The sequence below is a fragment of the Electrophorus electricus genome, chromosome 4 (genome assembly GCF_041902795.1).
Source record: "Electrophorus electricus isolate QZ-2024a chromosome 4, ASM4190279v1, whole genome shotgun sequence".
In the NCBI taxonomy this organism is placed as follows: domain Eukaryota; kingdom Metazoa; phylum Chordata; class Actinopteri; order Gymnotiformes; family Gymnotidae; genus Electrophorus; species Electrophorus electricus.
Window position 1 is genome coordinate 37,367,501 of NC_137500.1, and position 17,379 is coordinate 37,384,879.

Consider the following 17,379-nt stretch of genomic DNA (forward strand, 5'->3'; position numbering starts at 1 on the left):
AGTCTGGTCATTTTTTTTAAATTAAGCCATATTGCACTTAGCAGACGATAATGCTGTATGTACAGGATTGTGTGGGTATTTTATTATACGGTAAGGCATATCAAACCTATATCTGGATTGATCTGAATACCTGTTATCAATTGACCCTTTTGAAGGGGTTATTATCTACTTCTTCATTATCTACAATATTTCCAGCATTGACTCAGCATTGTCACTGAAAATTCTAATCATTTGTTCACTGAAAACATATCATTGTAAGATGTGAAACGACATGAAATGTCATTAAATGAAATAAACTATAAACTACATAGAGACATATATAACTATATACATCTCTGTAGTTTATATATGTCTCTGAACTACACAGAGACTAAATAACTCTAAATAACTATATAAATATCTATCATATCACATTTTAGGGCTTGTTTTCAGAAATACAGATAGTCCCAAACAGTCTGCAAACCTTTTTTCCATGATATATAAACGTGAAATAATGAGTGAACAATATATCTAGCACATTCACCCTGCTTATATAAAAGGAAAAAGAGAATAAACACAAAGTCAGGCAAAGATATTTAAAATACCCATATGAAGCTCTGCTATACGCCTTTCTCATGAATGGTAAACACACTCTCCATGGTGAGGGTGGTATGGTGGTATGTATAATAAATAGGTCTTACAAGTCTCCCTCAAACCCTTGAAAGCGTCTCAACAAGGGCTGCAATACCAAATCAGGTTAAAGGGAATGAGACAGACAGAAGAGAAAGGATCGTGCTTTCCTGTGTCTGCAGGAAAGAAATGTTATTCCGCATCAGATACAAAAGGACACCAGCTAATAACACATCCCAGCCTTTTGACTAAAATATAGAGTGCAATTATTTTAATTTTCATTAGGTTTTGTTATGCTGGATTATTATAACCTCAAAGCATGTGCAGCGTGAGCAGCCGTTGGCAAAGACCGTCGTCTTTATCTAACACAAAGCGCAGCAGTATGTTCTCCAAAGAGAGCCAACAGCTGCAAGCTCACATGTGCTCAATGTTAAATGGTACATAATGTAATTAGCTGTAAGTCCCAGCTAAAGGGTAAAATGTAGAACATACAAGCCTTTCTGGAATAGTGTTTCTTTTGAGCAACAGAATGAAAAACTATAATTACTCAATGAAACATGTTTGTCTGAACTGTATAACCTAGCCCAAGACCAAATGGATTATATCTATATAATGATGCAATTCATAAATCAGGATAAACAAACACACACATCCCGGTTTTTTTTACTAATGAATGACTAAATCACTCAAACCTACCGCATCCATTACATCATCACTTCACACCTCTACTTCATGAGCTTCATGAAACATCTAATCAGCCTGCTCACCTCTTTATCTTCCTCTGTGTCTGAAGAGTAACTGCTGAAGTCCTCTGTGTGGCCCTCAGCATCTGACTCAGCAGCAGCGATGGGCACGGTGACCGTCAAGCTGCCGTCGGCGGTGAAATCCTCTGGGTCACTGACTGCTCCGGCTGCCTCGTCCCCCCCGCCTGGGTGTTGGACCAGCTCCACTGCGATGTGGTTGAGGCCATCAGGTAGCTTCTGGCCGTTTCTCAGGCCGTCCTCCTCCGTCGCCTTCGTCCTGCTGCTTCGGAGGCAAGCACTCCGGAAGAAGCCGCACACGCAGGCCATTGCCAAAGAGAAGCCCCTCTGGATGCGGCCCACGGCCACCTGCAGGTTGTTCCTATCGCTGTTGTCGTCGCTGGCTGTCAGATTGTCCGCGCTGAAAGAGCTGAGCAGCAAGGCCAGGAAGAGGTTCAGAACCTGCAGGTGTTGAGATGGGAAGTCAGTGCAGGTACAGAGCACAACAAGCGTCGCCTGTTAACTACAGCTTTAGGAGGTATACTAAGAGATCTTGTTTAAAACACAATGAAATTTAAATCATTTATACATAGAGAATTTGGTTATACACAACCCCTTTTTTGCATGCATGACTAGTTTACTTGTACAATCTCATTACAAGTGCACCCAGAAGTGGACCAATTATGAAACTGATGCGGATAGACGGATTCAGGAAAATCATAATAGAAGAAGTGCAGGAAACGTATGCATACCACTAGATTTCCAATCACCATAATCATGAGGAACACCACGAGGCACATGGCCTGATTCTGAATGATCTCCATGCAATCCCACATGGTCTCGATCCACTCGCCACATAGTACACGGAACACGATCAGGAAGGAGTGGAAGAAGTCGATCATGTGCCAGCGCGGCTGAGGGTTGCCCAGAATGGGATGCATACATTCCTTGTAGCTCTTCCCAAACAGCTGCATGCCCACCACAGCGAAGATGAAGACAATGATGGCCAGGACGAGCGTCAGGTTGCTGAGGGCACCCAGTGAGTTGCCAATAATCTTGATCAGCATGTTTAGAGTGGGCCACGACTTTGCCAGTTTAAAGACTCTCAGCTACGATGGAAACGACAAAATATTCACGCGTCACGGTGAAATGCAACGGCTTTGGTAGTTGATAAGATGACAGTCATCACAGAATGATTATGGTGTTGATACTGATTAAACTTTTGCCGTTTGAGCCAAGTGCATTAGGAACGATGCCAGTAATCTCCTTACCAGCCGGAACGATCTAAGAACGGACATTCCAGATACGTTGGCCAACCCAAGCTCCATGAGGCTCAGACTGACAATGAAGCTATCAAATATATTCCAGCCTACTTGGAAGTAATTATAAGGATCCAAGGCTATGATCTTGAAGATCATCTCAGCTGTGAAGATACCTGTGAAAACCTGAACGCAAAGACCAATGTTCCATTAAGCATACTCACTAGGACAGGTAGTTCCAGTCTTTGTTTAAGCAAAATTGTTTCTACAACAAACACAGTGAACACTAGAAAACCTGGAAGTGAATTCGAATGTTCTTACATAGTTGCCCACTGAAAGCATGGAACTGAAATCCTTGTCCATGGGATGATACTCCATAGCCATGAATAATGTGTTTATTACAATGCAGATGGTAATAGACAGATCCACAATGGGATCCGTCACGAATGTGTGGACGGCTTTCTTTATCTTCATCCATGCTGGGCTGCATTCCCAGATCAGAAACGTGCGTGCAAACCTATACCAGCACGGATGGCACTTCTGCCTGGATTCCTCAAGCTCTGTAACATTAAAGAACGCGCATTAAAAACCCCGAACGCCATTTATAATCTATGACGCCATTAAGGTGGATTAAATGAGACATTAATCCTAATGTCACAGTGAGGATGAAATATTAATAGGACTCCTCATGGACACAGCACATATATTAATCCACTGAGACACAGCATGTTGCTGGTTAAAAATCATGTTATAATATTACAGTAAGCGAAATAAAATGGTTATTTACTGCAAGAAGGAATCATTCGGGACCCCATTACAATAACAAGCCCTAAATCATGGGACTGTATTTACGTAAGAGGTCCAGAAAAAAGTGGGTCGCTGGAATTTTGAGTGCACATACCTTCCATTGTGTTGGTGATGACACTGGCCACACTCAGGGCTCTCTCTCGGGATACGTGGTCAATCAGAAAGCCCGGAGAGTCCTGAGGGAAGTCATACCGCAACCGGTACTCCTCCCCTGTGTCCTCCTGGATGTTGACGATATCGCAGAAAGCAATTATACTGCAGCCTTAACCGAATAATGCAACATTACATATATTATAGGAGAAGTAAAAAGAAATGTGATCATCATAACCCGTAACGATGTTCTATAATTCGTGGTATTAGATAATATATTGTAGTGCTTGTTTTTTAAGGAATTCAACCATATAAAAACATGGACATTATGGACTGCATATTATCCAGCAATAAAGTCTAAAGTGCTTCTCAAACATTTTGAATTTGAAGGTAATACAATGCGCATGATACAGTTACTTTAAGGTGCAATATTTAAAAACAGCAGAGTGCTAAGCATCACAAGATCCTCAAGTGAAGTTCTTACGTTGTCGTCTGTCGCGGCTTGATCTATGGTCACCTCGGGCAACACCAGGCCGGCGGGAGAGCTGGGCAGAGAGCTCGGACCCACGAGTGACACTACGCCATTGCAGTCAACCGAGCAGCGCACTTTGGCGTTCGCTGGCAGGAGAATGCGCTGGGTCATGCTGCTTTTACTGACATTGCTATAAAGACGCTCGGAGCGGCGAGGCAGAAAGAGCGAGCCTCGCCGGCTGCACGTCTCCTCGAATGGACTGTGCTCATCATCGGCGAAGCTGTTCTCCGATCCCAGGCGGCTACGGAAGGTAAAAACGCTAGCCCTGCTGTTCCGGCATGGGGAGAAGACTGAGCCCTGGATACTCAGGAGGGACTATAGAGAAAGAAACCGTTTTCACACTTAGATCTTACATTACTCTAGATGGCCACGAACAGAGGAGGATCATGACGGTGGTAATGGACATATGATATAACAAATGACGTGGATGATCCCGACAATGTTGGTGATGACAGATGACGATATGCAAACAATTAAATAAATCAAAAGAAGTGAGGAAGTGCGGCTGATTTTGTAAATAATGCTATCGACGACAGATGATGAGATGAGATGAGCGCAAAGCAGATGAGGTAGCCAAAAGGAGACAACATCAATCAATACAACAGACACCCAGCACTAAAATCTCTTTAAAAGTGAAGTTAACTACCACTGTACCCTGACATCTTTGTTTATTTTTGCTTTGTAACTAGAGCAAATAACATTGCAGTGACAGAGATCAGAGTCAGATAAAAGTTGGAAAACAAAGCTTCACGATTTCATCTGCTCTAGAACAGCAGAGAACACTTCCGACCTGTTGAGGAGATGGATACGTCCTGTCGTACGACAGTCGGTTTCCGTCCAACGAAAACTGGATGCTGGGCCGCCTGACGTTGCCCTCCGACTCGGAGATGCAGAGCTTCTCGCTGTCGCCCTTCTCCCCTTCCTCGGCCCTCTGCCTCCTCTTCTTCCTCCGGTTGCACCGCTCTTTGGCGCTTTTGGAGCTGAGTCTGGAGGCCTCAGAACATGTGTCCGTCATGTCCCTGCTGGAATCCCTGCTCTCGTATGCGGCCACCACCGCCTAACAGAAAGGGGACAGTGCAGAACCAGTCGGGAAGGAGCGCAGGATTAATTCGGATACGAGTTTATAAAAGAGGTGATTTTACAGTAGCCTGACGCTGAGATTACGTGCTGTGCTAAGGGGCAAGAATCAGTGTTTAGAGACTGGGGCAATTCTGTACACCCCAACATCTCTTAGTGTCCCACTCCAGATTATAAGCCCTAACCCATAGTGCAGAGTGTGAATCTTTGATCCACGACACTGGGGTTAAGCAACGTAGATCATAGTTATTTTGGTCTACTCAGTTCCATGCATTGATAGTATTATAGATTATCAATACACGTGAACACACCTGCACCTCTGCCTGCTGTTTCTTGAGCTGCTCCAGCATGGCCTGGAACTCCTCCTCTTTTTGCTGCGCCTCCTCCAGAGTGGCCTGATTCTGCTTGTCGTAGGCCATGGCTACCACTGCCAGGATCAGGTTCACCAGGTAGAAGGAGCCCAGGAAGATCACCAGCACGAAGAAGATCATGTAGGTCTTCCCCGCGGCACGCAGGGTCTGCAAACCAAGCTCACCGTCACTACTGAGACGGAGCTGTAGTGCCAGTGTATTCTGAGGGCTTTTAGTTTTCATTGTAAAAAGCCCTAGTGGTAGAGGGTTCTGCTGGTTTAACTGACTGCCGAGATCTCACGTATGATTTATTTTAAGAGCACTCCAGCTAAACTGTCTTTACATCCTGTTAGATATACTACAAACAATGATGCTCTGGGAAAAAGCCCTTACGGCCTTGGGATCTCTATTCAACAGCTAAACATCTCAATGCGGTGCAGCTGTATCAGCCAATCAGGAAACGTCTCTATGAGGAGGCAGTCATCCCTACCTACCATTGATCTTTGTGTTAGCATGTAGAATATAGAAGGGTAGTTTAAGCACCCAGCATGGGTGTGGAGAGAAGGGTGTGAAGTTTGGCAGACGTTAGCAAGATCTTCACTACTGATTAAAGCAGACAGTTTTTAAATGTAATTATCACAGCTGTCTCTGTAGCTGTACTCTAGAAATGTTGATTCTTCTGAAAGAATTTACTAATTTAGTTTTGTTTTCATACAGCACAAAAAGGATGCAGCACTGTGCTGGATCTAGAATCTCATGATTACTTTATTAAAGTTCAACATCATCAGGAAACACAGACAAGTACATGTTTAGTTTTGTCTAAATTGCAACCACAGCTGTTATTAATGTATTTCTTGTCAAACTGACTTCTGTGGGGCCATATACATTAAGCAGATGCCTTGTAGATTGTACATCCCCTGCACTCCAGTGAAATCAAACAAAAGGCCTTCACTAAGCTTCAGGCCAAACACTGAGTCAGGTGAACAAAGGCTCAGGCACAGGTGCACTGGACACACAGCACAGAGAGAATTAGAGAACAAATGAACCTATCACACTAATCCTCACAGAAGTCTCCTCGCACAAATAAACACATGCCCCCCATACACACACACAAAGAGAGGGAGAGAAACATAGCACGTTTAAGGACAGTCAACAGTGTCATGGCTAAAGATTATGAGGTTCAATCTTTAAAGAAGCAAAAAAGGTGGGCACAAGTACACACACACACACACACACACACACACACACGCACACTCACACACACACAGACACACACACTCACACACACACAGACACAGACCTGCTGGTAGAGATTCTCCCAGCTGTCTTGAGTCATAAGGCGGAAGAGAGAGAGGAAGGCCCATCCAAAGCTGTCAAAGCTGGTGTAGCCATAGTTGGGATTTTTGCTGTACTTGTGGCAGAAATACCCCTCCGGGCACGTCCTGGAGCACAGTAGGGCAGGCACAAGTGACAAACATCCGTGAGCACGTACCGGCTGACCCAGCTGAACACTACCCATTTCACCTTTTGATCCCTGTCTGTTTCGTAGAGATGGTGGACGGAAGGAAGCAGGAGTGAACCAGGTGCCAATTAATAACCGAACTGTCTCATGACTTCAACATTAGCTGCTCTTTGATGTCACTGCATAGACTTTTCCCCTTCAAGAGAGGCCCTGGGTTAATCTCATGATGCAGACCATGGTAAAGGTGAGGCAGAAACTGACATATCATCAGTTTGACTGTGTTTGCAATTATGTAATCAAACCTCGCCTAAAACAGGTGGGCTCCAGCAAGCTGTGCACATGCCAAGACCTTACGAACTTCAAGTGCCCCGCTCTGGTTCGAATTGTAGGTGTTATTAGAGGCACAACACATTACATCACAGTGTCGACGACGCTTTGCATCTGCAGTGCTTATTACTGTCCATCTGGAGTTCCCAGTAACGAGGCTGAGCACTTACCCTGCGTCCCTGTTCTTCCCACAGATCAGAGGGTCTTTCTTCCCTTGGATGTAAAAAAAATGTACAGAACCTACAGAAAAAAGGAAATTAAAGCCTTTCACTTTATATGCAAACAGTCATGCACTCATAACTCATATATATATATATTCTTACACATTGTTACACTTCACATGTAACCAAGCGTTTCACTACAGGACTGTACCATGTACATCTCGACTATGTGATAAACTTGAATACATACATAAATCTTCAGCTGCTGCATCTCAGTGTATACAGAGTGTCTTGCTGCATGGGGCCACCTGTATCTGCTCTATCTGACAGATATATTTTTATATACTGAATTAACTTCTACAGAGTTAGAACTGAAGCAACCCCAGCTGAACGGCTGCAGTGCAAAAGCTGAATAAAATGGCTAGAAAAGTGTAATAGAAATAAGTGTCGTAATAGAAATAATAATACATACGGATAAATAACAATAAAGACAAATAGCATGTCCTGTTTAGCTGCTGTCTAACTATGAGGTTCAATCGTACATGAAAGCTTTTCTCTGTACCCTGCTAGAGTAGCTTATAATTAATGGGTATCATATTTCCTCCCCTATGAGCAATGATAAATGTCTTCTCTGACTCCTGGAGTCTCCCTATTTCTCCTTCTCACTCGTCTCCTTCTCATTAACACTCTCTCCTCTCTGTGTCCAGTGACCGCACATGCGTTTGCCTCTTCCTCTTCCTCTTCCTCTTCCTCTTCCAGTTTTCTTTCGATTTCTTTTTGTTTATTTCATTCTTCCTTTCATTCATTTTTTTCTTTTATGCTACCACAGACTTGAAAGTCTTTCCAATACCTGTAATGTTTAGAACAGTCAGAGACCCCCCTCCTTCCCCCAAGAAATAATACACCCCCCCCCTCCTTTTTACGCCCCTGCTAATCAATGTTAAATCCTCCCCAGCAGAGAGCTCTCACACTCTGATGCTAATCTGTGCCTTGAGGGATATGACGACTAGGTCCTGCTAATGCCCGATGAAGATGCTTGTGTGGTGAGCACTACACAGAGGGCAACAGGTGCACTCTCGTGGGAACATCCGCTGTTAGATTCAGCAGAGTGGGTGACGGGACTGACAATTAAATCTCAGCTTAGTGACTCCCAGTTCTAGTCTGTGCATGTGTCTGCCTGCTCTAACCCACTCAGTTCTTGAATGGTTTGATGATTATTCATTTGAATGTGCATCGAATCAATGGTGCAAGTGTGTGCAGGCCACAAATTCTAGTAGTTCATTAACACTCACTGTCATTGATAAATTGCGCGATATCCTCAATGATAGTTCCGTTAATAACTAGGTCTCCATTTGCATTCTTGGTCCCATTGGGTGGCAACTGTATGCACTTCTGCTTCAGGTTCCCCTTGAATAGTTGCAGGCCAATCAGGGCAAATACGCTCAGACAGAAGACGGTCAGTATCATCACATCTGAAAGCTTTTTCACTGACTGGATCAGAGCCCCTACAATGGTCTTCAGGCCTACAAACAACACAAAACGTTTGAGACAAAGCACAGATTTGCGCCATAGCAATGGGCTGTATGGTAATGATTAAAATGATAATGATATAATAAACCTGTATCAAATATTAAACAATCTTATTATTAAAATCTTAAAACATGAAATGAATGTAAGAATGTAAACAAGAGTTAAAGAAGTGCAGCTTCTCATATATTGGGGTTGGCAGTAAAAAAAAAAGTACATGGGCCTTTTGAATTTAAAGAATTTCTCTTCAACAAATAAACAAAATACCAATCCTTGCCATTCCTAAAAGTAACTAACACATGAAAATAGAATAAAAGCAGTTTTATAATTAAGGAATATAAAGTAGGAAACCAGTTAAATAAAGTGAAATGATATGTGCTTTGGTAGTTACTTTACTGTGCGTTATTATGCTGTCGGAACTGCTTGAAGTGTTCAGTAAAAGCAAAAAGACAATTGTGAAATCAGAAGCAAACTGGTTTATGAGGAGATATGAGCAAAGGGTGTGTGTTCCAGTAAAAAAAACCACATCCACAGAAAACACACTCACTCGTACACACACGCACTAAAGCTAGCTATCTATGATGCAGAACCGGTGAGCCAATGTAATATCAAACCACTAGTCAGAGACAAAACCACCAGGAAACAGCCAAATGGTACTTCTGACAAAAGATGTGGCAAAACCATCCATGAATGGTGCTTTAATTAGGTTACTGTATGACTCTATTCTTTGACTATATTAGATGTGCTGGTTAATATTTTGGGCGTTTATAGAAAGTTTCCAGCCATTCCATTGTCAGCTGCTATATAGGCAGTGACAGTCCAATGACTGGAATGGTTATTTTTAGAATGAGTCACGTCAGCTACAACTGATTTATCAAAGACTGACTGGGGATTCGTGTGCGCGGCATGAAGGAATCGCAGCTTCAGGTTTATGAGGTTATTAGCTATCCAGTTTTTATCACAGTGAAAATAAACATTTTCTTGTACACTAGCAGCTAAATAGAGACAAACTGCAGTGATGCAGGTCTGTTGCGACCCGACATGTAACGCCAAGCCCACGGAAGGAAAGAGGAGGGAATGTCGCCATGCTTAATTCTTTTTGTAGCGCCTCAAGCAGAAAGTCTAAAATAGTATGTTTCTAGAATTATAATGTTCAGCGATAAGAGAGGGACAGAATGAATAAAAGAGAGGAATTAGGCACGACTTTGGGCTTATATTCCCTCTTTTACTGTCTAAGTTGTAAAATGACAAAAGAAGAAAAAAGGAACAGCGGTGTTGTCAGTAAGTGGAACATCACTCTCACCTGGGATGACCGATATGGTTTTCAGGGCACGGAGAACTCTGAAAGCCCTCAGGACGGACAGATTGCCCAGCTGCGGTATAAACTCGGTCACATATCTGAAACAGGGTTGGGTGTGGGGGTCACATAAAGAATGACATATGCAGAACACACAGAGAGGTCAGGGTGCAATAGGAGGTCAGAGTTCAAGCAGAGGTCATACACATGAGTGCTCATACTGCTTACCGGGAAACATAAATCCTTGTTTTTAAAGCTCTCAGTACTCTGAAAGTGCAGAAGGTGCTGATACATTGGCTAGTTGTGTTATAAACTTTGTTATAAGCCTGCAGGATCAATTCCACAATTACTATAGAGGACTTTTCATATTATGCATTTCTAAGACCATCGTTGGGTTTATAGTAAAATGGTATGGTATACATTTATGAGTAGATAAGTACCTGCTCAATGACAGGTGTAATAAATAAAATAATGCCAAAGATGTAGGGCAAATAAACATATGGACCATGCTTTTATGGACTGATGTACTTTTGCACCATTCGCATAAGCACTAGTCAGAAGCAAGCACTGCGAACAAAGGTATTTTGGACTGATCATTTTCAGACTGCAAGAGTCAGTTTGCAAATAAGACAGAACATCCACATGAAGCTTCAACTGGGCAAACGCCTGGAAATCTCTGTGTACTTACGCCATTACAATAACGACGGAGTCCAGCCAGTTCCACGGGTCTCTGAGGAAAGTGAACTTCCCTATGCAAAATCCCCTGGCCAGGATCTTTATTAGTGATTCAAATGTATATATCCCTGTAAACGTGTACCTGTCAAAACCACAGCATATCAGCTAGAGCAAAGACAAACTACATATTCACATGAAACTTAAATAATCAACTGAAGTACTAATGAATACTGTACGTTCCAAACAGCAACTATGATACTTACTCTACATTCCTGGCCCAATCTGGTGATTCGTGCATGGTCATAAATGCACAGTTGGTGAGGATCGTGCACATAATTACCATGCTGAACAAGGTGATGGCCACCGTTAAGGCAAACTCACACTTAACATATACAACTAAAACATTATTTCTACTATGTTTTGTGCACATTTGCTGTTTCCAAACTGTTCCTTGATTACCAGTATAACAACTGTAGGATAATTACAGGAGGGCAACCCCTTGTGTACATGGTTGTTGAGGGTATATAGAAAGGATATGAATGTACCAGAATCTTTACCGATATTCTTCTAAGAGGGTTAAACGGACTTAAGATGAACAAGGCAGGAGTGGCACTGAAGCGGAAGATTGTCTTCCCTTTGTTCAATACTATAAAGGTCTAAAAAGGAAGAACAGAGAAACAGAGACACAGTGTCATAATAAGAGATGCTTCTGAACATGACTGGGGAGCCTTGGTAATGGGGCTGTCATGTGTGCTTTAAACATGTCACATATTTACAACGTAGCCTGCTAACAAAACCTGAAATCCGATTGTACCGACAATGCGTAATCTTTTGACCTTTAATGACAGCTGATTATTATGACCTTTTGGATATCAGTGCATGATTAATCGAACGATGAACAGTGAAATTTGCAATGGCACTGTAAAATTCATAGTGACCGACAAATCTCAAACGCAACTCAAATTCCACTCAAACAATCATTTTTAGACTGAGTGAAAATTCGAAACGTACTTTCTGATTGCAATAAAATGGGTCCAAGTCCTCCAGTTGCGTAGACACCATTCCGGTGGGAATGTCCCCATATATGAACGGCAGTTTCTTCCCTGCCACCAGGTCACTGTTAGGTTTTGGTTTAGGTTCATCATCAGTATTTCTCTCCCACTCTTCCTTAGTCTTCCTGGCATTTTCCTCTGCGATTCGGGCCTCGATGGCCTGCAGTGACTCACGGGTAAACGGACGGAAGCTGTCTGGTCCTGGTGTTGCAAGCATCTTTGCATCCTGTTCTTCCAGAGTTATTCACGTGCCCTCTGCAGGAGAAGCCACTACAGCAATAACAAGAGGCAGACAGCGACTGATAAGACCCCCGAAAGAAATTGACATGCCTCCTCTTACTAAAACAAGTACAAGCAAGAGAATGAGGAAGTCACTAGGAAACTGCTGGGCTCTCACTCCATATTGCACAACCACCGACAAAAGGCAGTGATGTGTGATTTGAACACCATAACGCTGTCAAGGGAACTTGTCAGAGTCCTGCTCAAGACAACGTTTAATAGCAAACTGTGTGAGAGGGAGAGATGAGACAGCGGGAGAAAGGGGAGAAAGAGAGAAGTGAAAACAAAAGATGAGGCCAGAAAACACCTCCCAAAAAACACAAGGCTCCACAGAGTTTTGAGGAATCACAACAATAGCTTTACAGTTCTACACATATTTTCCTTATAGTTCTGGAACCAGAAAGGAAAAGCTCAGTGAGAAGGAATTATAATTTGCATAGAAGCACTGGAAAGACACCCACAGAGGCCTCACACATCTGTCTGAATCTCACTAAGAATTATGATGCATTGTCGTCTATATCTGCTGACCCAAACGAGGGTTTTGGGGCATTTCCACTCAGAGTCAGAGAGGGACATAAGAGATCAAATGGACGGGGGGGGGGCCTCCTCATAAGACATAAATTATGAAACTGAGTGTCAGGGTCAGAAAAATAGATGTGATTAGAGCAGTGACATCACTGCACAGAGATCAGGCTGCAAATCTGAAAGTGGTATTAGTGCAGCAGGACAGAGCAGTAGCATGAGAACGACAATTTCACAACTGTGCAATTAGCCTGATCTGCTTGGCACTTACCTGAATGTTTGATGTTTATATACAGCTATATCGGGGAGTCTAAACTGGAAGGGGAGATTATTGCACAGTACTTTTGGAGTGATACATAAATGTGGACTTTGTACATTTTCATTTTTAGAAGTTAGTTCAGGTGTTTTATTTAAAACCTCTGACTGAAAAATGCTAACAAGACTGTCACGCTTTCCCTCTCAGATACCGCAGTTCCCATGGCACCAAACTCTTTGTGCTGTTTTGTTTTTCCTGCCTTCACATGATATTTTGGTTCTGTGCCCCTCCCTTGCACCACCCTTAGCCATTAGTCTTTCACCTGTGTCTGATCTGGTAACCCGCCCAAGTGTGTGTGTGTGTGTGTCTGTGTGTGTGTATATATATATATATATATATATATACACACACACAAAATCCTTAATCTGGGAAATAGGCCACAGAGCTGGCTGCATGAAGAAAGATGATTCAAAGTAGCACTGAAGAGATCTTATCCAATTAGGGGTAATTAGGGTAATTAATTAAGATTGTCAATAAGATTAGGTTCTGACAAGAGCCCAAATGAACCTTTGTTCATAAAAGAGGCATAAGTGAACTAGCATCTAAGCATGACTGCACAACGTCTAATTATATGATCCTAATTGTGAAAAACTGAACCCTGAGCCTTTAGTATCACATATGTTCAGGAGGTTTTGAGGTAGTCACATAAATCCTGACACCATTTCTGATTTATCATTCACTGTTTATGTGAGCTGTGGAGAGTTGATCAATAGGGAGATGAAAAATGCCTCAAACTTCAAGAATCAACCTAAAAAAAGCCATCAGAATGTATGTTCCAAAAGCCACTTTTTATTTATATATACTACATGTGTTTTTATCATCACTTTTGTGACCATATTCACCATTTTAAATCTTGGGGTCTTTGGCTGAACTGCGCTTTTAGTTCTTCTAGTGATGCTTCTAGTAATATAAGCACACTGAACTGTTGTTATTAGGTATTCTTTTGGCTTTGCTATTATCTCTGGAATCTATTTTTGAGGATCTGGAGAGGATCATGGAGAGGATCATCTCTCTCCCTCTCTCTACCTTTCTCTCACACACACAAAGCATATACACAAACATACAAACAAAAATGCAAAACACACATAAATAAGTGCAAACAAACCACTGAAACAATAGACAACATGCATTAGGTTGTGCGTGGTGCTGTCCATGGTCCTGAAACATTTATCACAAAGGTCCCCACTGAACTTAAAATATGAAATACATGCACACACATCTAAATATTTTTCTCACTGGCCCCAGAAACGAGACGTTTTGTGACTGTAGAGACATTTTTTGGAGTGAAACTGATACTCATTGCATTCAATAATGGATCTAATTGCTTTTTATACTTATTTGAATTTTGAATTTGTCTTCTAACAAAGAACAAACTCTATAGAGGTGTGGTTTTAAGAATAGAATAAGGTAGACAAAATCCCACCATAGACATAAACCATTAAAAAATCAAGATGTGTAATTATTGCTTATTGCTCATAACTCATTTAATCATTCATTCATTAATCAGTCGGTCATTCCTTCATTCTTCTCACTCATTCAATCTCTTAAGCAATTTGAGAAGACATACGTTATATTTGTTGCTTTAAAAGATCACCCAGAGGCAGGCTAAATTAAAAGGTCAGCCAACTACTCATTCAGAAGTGTACACAAGTATACACAAATCGATCTGACTGAGTCTGCGCGTCATATACTCCCTTTCATTAACGCGCCAAAACCTGTACGTATAGCCTCATGCAGAGGAACAAAACAGCCTGGAATTCAGCACACTCCACCCGTTTTGTGGTAACTAACGCCATTCTTATTTACACCACTTTTTTTTCTTTCTTTTTTTTTAAAGAAAAGGAGTTCAGAATTTAAACGATTTGAATCGAACCTCAAGAAAGAGTACACCGTGTCACAATGCAGACGTGGCTGATAACCATCTTCTAAACACGATTTCCTCAATAAATATCATTGTGAACCTCAATAAAAAAAAAAAGGCCGCAGGGTAGAATGGCACTGGAAAATCAACTTATATTATATAGGCCACCCTGAAAACTTAGGACTGTGACAGACGTCAGTCAGAGAAGGAAGGCGCTCTTGCAAATATTAAACCATAGACAAACTGTCACCATAATGGTGTCCGATATTAAGTTATTGACGCAACAGGAATTATGTCTCCATAAACATTGTAAAACTGCTCATCTTATTGGAACCGACGTGACGAACCCGCCCCTTATAGTTCCAACCTTCCCTAAAAGCTATTACGAATAGTTTGCTGTTTATATATCAGACACGTTTCGTTAGTGGATAATAAGAGAAGCAATCATTGTAAAAGTGAATAACACATCACAAGGTTTAGAGGCTGCTAGCATGTCTAGATTTGAAATTTTATAACAGAGATAGAAGAGTCACATCTGACACACACACACACAGAGATAGATAGATAGATAGATAGATAGATAGATAGATAGATAGATAGATAGATAGATAGATAGATAGATAGATAGATAGATAGATAGATAGATAGATAGATAGATAGATAGATAGATAGAGAATAATAATAGACTAAGAAAGACAGAAAGAAAACTTTTAATTTCAAACAGGCTGTGAAATCTTGCATGGAATTGAACTAGAAGACCTAGAAACGCAGAATAAGACGATATGCTACTTAGGTGGCCACACAATATGATGTTTATTATTAACAAACTTTCTATCCTCACATTATCCAAACATATTGTGCGATTGTAACCTTATTACCATATTCATATGGTAGGAAAATAACGTTAATTGTTGTGTAGACTAAAAAACATCTTTCCAACATGCCAAAAAAGCGGTTAGACACGGTGTTCCCTGTATCTCTCTAGATTTTTCGTATTATGAGATTATTTCGTCACATCCTCAACATTTAGTATTTAAGTGTTTGTAAAGTCATGTAGTTTCTACAAATTTGTGTCAGTGCATTCTGGATGGCGTGATATTTCCTAGTTTTCTTTCAACAGCCATGCTTGGTGGTCCCACCCATCCTCACTTTATACACACTCACCATCATCTTCTAGAGCAGGTGGTCTGTTGCACTACACGGCCGGAGGAAAACGCCTTGAAGTCGTATTTAATCCTCAACGTCCAAGGAAAATTGACGTATTTCTTCGAGAAATTGAAAAAAAAAGTAACACAGCTTTAGCTATATAAAAATGAACAATTTCCTGGTTGTTTCTGGCACCGAAAGCATACAGTGAACCGTGATCAATTTGTTACTACACTGAGAAGCGCCTAAGAGCAAAGCGGCGAGCGCTTCCGGTTATTCATTATAGAGAGGCGATGACGCCAGAGTACCTATAATGGTTGTTTCACATGTTCGCGGTGCTTTTGCACGAACGGATCCGGCTTGACTTCATATCGCAGCTTCCTTACTGTAGACAGACCACGTGTTGAGCACGGTTTGACACTTCATACCATTAATAGGCTACCATCTAAGTTACGTTGAGGATATAGCCTATATGAAGGGGCTTAGCACTCTACAGCACACGTTAAAGGGTTTTCTTTTGCCTTCTGAGCACAAATAATAATAATAATAATAATGCTGTTCTGTAATGTTATCCATTGAGATTAACTTTGTATTTCTCCACTTGTGATTTGGTTGCTTATTATAATGTGAGTTAAACTAACACGGTCAGAGATACTTCAACGCAGACTTGTTGTTCCTACATTTCACGTGCTTCTCTTGTCAGTGCTAACTTTTCCTTATGCAGCCGCCATCATCGCATCGTTTGTAAGTCTTCTAGTGACATCTGCTGGCCGAATTCAATAACGTCTCTGTTACCACCCCGTACATGTGTTATTGCCTGGCCGGCCTCTATAAAGCGCGTTGCACACATGTAGGGTATTTGTGCTGTCTTTGGTGGGGTTTTTTACGCCTACTTGTGAATAATTTCAAGTTTATTGAGTCTGATTTGTCTGAAGTGTGTGTCCATTTTGTTTAGATATGTTGAGGTTGACAAATGTTTGGTATTAGTAAATTTGCACTTCATTGATGATGTTCTGTGCGGCAGTGCCTGGAAATCTCCAGAGGACGTAGGATGTAGGCAGGCTAGAGATTACCACGCCCACTCCCCCAATTTAATTCTGTATATATAGTGTAAGTTATTGTCTGATAAATACTGGAAGCTGTATGACACACTTTTTGTATACTTAGCCATAGTCTGTGTTCTTTTAGCTTACTTGTTATGGTAAATATCCTTTCAGTTTAAGGCCACATCCACATTAGGCTAATGTTTTGTTCTATTGTCTCAGTGCCTCCTAAAACAAACAAACAAAT

The 17,379-nt window shown here is 41.5% G+C and overlaps 1 protein-coding gene across 6 annotated transcripts in view; it reads right to left on the reverse strand.

The window, feature by feature from the left end:
- The window catches only part of scn1laa (sodium channel, voltage-gated, type I-like, alpha), a 22,393-nt gene extending 10,211 nt beyond the window's left edge, over positions 1-12,182 (reverse strand). Inside the window, exons 1-16 of one of the 6 annotated variants that reach the window (XM_027014776.3) lie at positions 11,925-12,182; positions 11,451-11,569; positions 11,177-11,266; positions 10,927-11,055; positions 10,245-10,339; positions 8,707-8,937; positions 7,424-7,493; positions 6,765-6,906; positions 5,426-5,632; positions 4,828-5,094; positions 4,005-4,352; positions 3,510-3,621; positions 2,930-3,168; positions 2,621-2,794; positions 2,102-2,458; positions 1,377-1,811 (exon numbers count right to left, since the gene is read on the reverse strand). In XM_027014776.3, the coding sequence (XP_026870577.2) occupies positions 1,377-1,811; positions 2,102-2,458; positions 2,621-2,794; positions 2,930-3,168; positions 3,510-3,621; positions 4,005-4,352; positions 4,828-5,094; positions 5,426-5,632; positions 6,765-6,906; positions 7,424-7,493; positions 8,707-8,937; positions 10,245-10,339; positions 10,927-11,055; positions 11,177-11,266; positions 11,451-11,569; positions 11,925-12,182 (3,273 nt within the window). Of the gene's footprint in view, positions 1-1,376; positions 1,812-2,101; positions 2,459-2,620; positions 2,795-2,929; positions 3,169-3,509; positions 3,634-3,965; positions 4,353-4,827; positions 5,095-5,413; positions 5,633-6,764; positions 6,907-7,423; positions 7,524-8,700; positions 8,938-10,244; positions 10,340-10,926; positions 11,056-11,176; positions 11,267-11,450; positions 11,570-11,924 lie in introns of all 6 variants that reach the window. The other 5 variants (XM_027014775.3, XM_027014778.3, XM_027014774.3 and 2 more) reach the window with 5 other exon arrangements.
- Positions 12,183-17,379: the final 5,197 nt, after the last annotated feature.